The sequence below is a fragment of the Atta colombica genome, unplaced genomic scaffold (genome assembly GCF_001594045.1).
Source record: "Atta colombica isolate Treedump-2 unplaced genomic scaffold, Acol1.0 scaffold153, whole genome shotgun sequence".
In the NCBI taxonomy this organism is placed as follows: Eukaryota; Metazoa; Arthropoda; class Insecta; order Hymenoptera; family Formicidae; genus Atta; species Atta colombica.
Genome location: NW_017259243.1, coordinates 1738847 through 1740701, shown reverse-complemented (window position 1 = coordinate 1740701; position 1855 = coordinate 1738847). Strand labels below are relative to the sequence as shown.

At 24.7% G+C, this 1855-nt stretch overlaps 1 protein-coding gene across 5 annotated transcripts in view; it reads left to right on the top strand.

Moving 5' to 3' along the window:
• LOC108685487 (Niemann-Pick C1 protein) overlaps positions 1-1855 on the top strand; it is a 27142-nt gene that overhangs the window by 4772 nt on the left and 20515 nt on the right. For all 5 annotated transcript variants that reach the window (XR_001931669.1, XM_018190295.1, XM_018190292.1 and 2 more), the window contains exons 2-3: positions 1025-1376; positions 1515-1807. Coding sequence is in view for 4 of the 5 variants with exons in the window: in XM_018190295.1 (XP_018045784.1) it covers positions 1025-1376; positions 1515-1807 (645 nt within the window). In the remaining variant the exon portion in view is untranslated. The remainder of the gene's footprint in view (positions 1-1024; positions 1377-1514; positions 1808-1855) is intronic.

Sequence of the window (1855 nt, the reverse complement as noted above, 5' to 3'; positions counted from 1 at the left end):
TTATTAATTTTACTGAGTTTTTAAAATATATATTTTTTTATATATTTTATTTTTTTAATTTAAAATACAAAAGCAAGAAATTATTTAAATTAATGAGATAAACGACATTTTAAGAAATATTTGTAAAATATTTGAGAATTTTAATAATTTCTGTGTTTAATAAATGTTTAACAAAAATGTCTATAAATACATATTTATTTTTATACAAATATCATTATGTGCACTTAATTTTTATCTATTTGAAAAATTACAATCTCTAATTTTTTAAATTTCTTTTATTATATTTATTATGTAATTTAAATGTTATTGTAAATAACTACTTCGTGTGCATGCGTGCATGCAAGTATGTGTGAAATATTTAATTAATTTTGTTTCCATTAAAAATATTATCATATTCTTTCTTTATTAATTAATGCCTTATTTATTAGAAAATTAAATATACTATTAGTGTAAATTTTAAATTAATTTGAGATAATTAAATAATATTGTTGATAATATTATTTAATTATCTCAAATTAATTTTAAATTTACTCTAATAGTATTTTATTAATTTTTCACTGGTTATGTACATCATTATATATGTATAGGAATATCTTTTGAGAGGTAAGAAACAAATCGTCGTTCCTTTGTTGGAGTTCTTCATTCAATATTGTATTTTATATTAAGCGAATTAAATCATTAATTCAGCTCATTGACTCAAATAAATCTTATCAGACTTTAATACGTAGGTCATGAAGAACTCAATTAGGAAATATCTTATGTATAATATTATATATGTATCTTTATATATGCCTTGTGTGAACGCAGTCTGCGAAACTTCGTTAAACAACAATATTTTAATCCGTTGTAAAATACTATGTAATATATTCATAGTAATACATTATTTGCAGTAGATATATGTAACTGTAATGTATAAGAAAAATATCTCAATGTACAAGAATTAAAGCTAATTTTATCGGCTGTTTTGCTTTTCACAAAATAATAAATTATTTAAAGGTCTGAACATATTATTATTTACAAATAGGTTGTCAGTGAAGAAAATGATCATTGCATATGGTATGGAGAATGTTACACGGATGCATCTATGCACATAAAAAATTGTATTTATGATGGGCCAGCAAAACCATTAAATTCTGAAGGACAGAAATTGTTGGCTAAGCATTGTCCACATTTGTTAGTAGATGAGGGCAAAGGAATTAATACTTGTTGTGATACAAAACAACTTACTACATTAGACTCAAATATTCAGCTTGCGTCAAATTTCCTAAAACGATGTCCTAGCTGCTTAGATAATTTAGCAAAGCATTTTTGTGATTTCACATGCGGTGTTAACCAAAGCAAATTTATTAACGTTACGGAGAAAGGTGTGGCAGATGGTAATTATTATATTTTATCTTTATATATTTAAAAAAATGTTTAAAACTAATATCTTATAGTTTTAATATCTTATAGTCTTAATATCTTACAGTTGCAACATTTTGATACGTATTTTATTATTTTGATTTTCTTTTCAGGTGTAGAATATGTTAATAGAATAAATATATATATAACGAACAAATATCTTGATGGAACATTTAACTCGTGCAATAAGGTGTCAGTGCCGAGTACGGGACAGTTAGCATTGGATTTAATGTGTGGAGAATGGGGAGCGAGTAGATGTACTCCATTGAAATGGTTTCACTTTTTGGGTGATGCGGAGAATAATGTTTTTGTACCTTTCCAAATTACATATATAAATACTGATAATCCTGTCGGATCATTTACGCCATTAGATCCTCCAATCACACCATGCAACAAAGCATTGAACGTTAGTATTACATTTTTAAAAATGTATATGTATAAATATATATATATA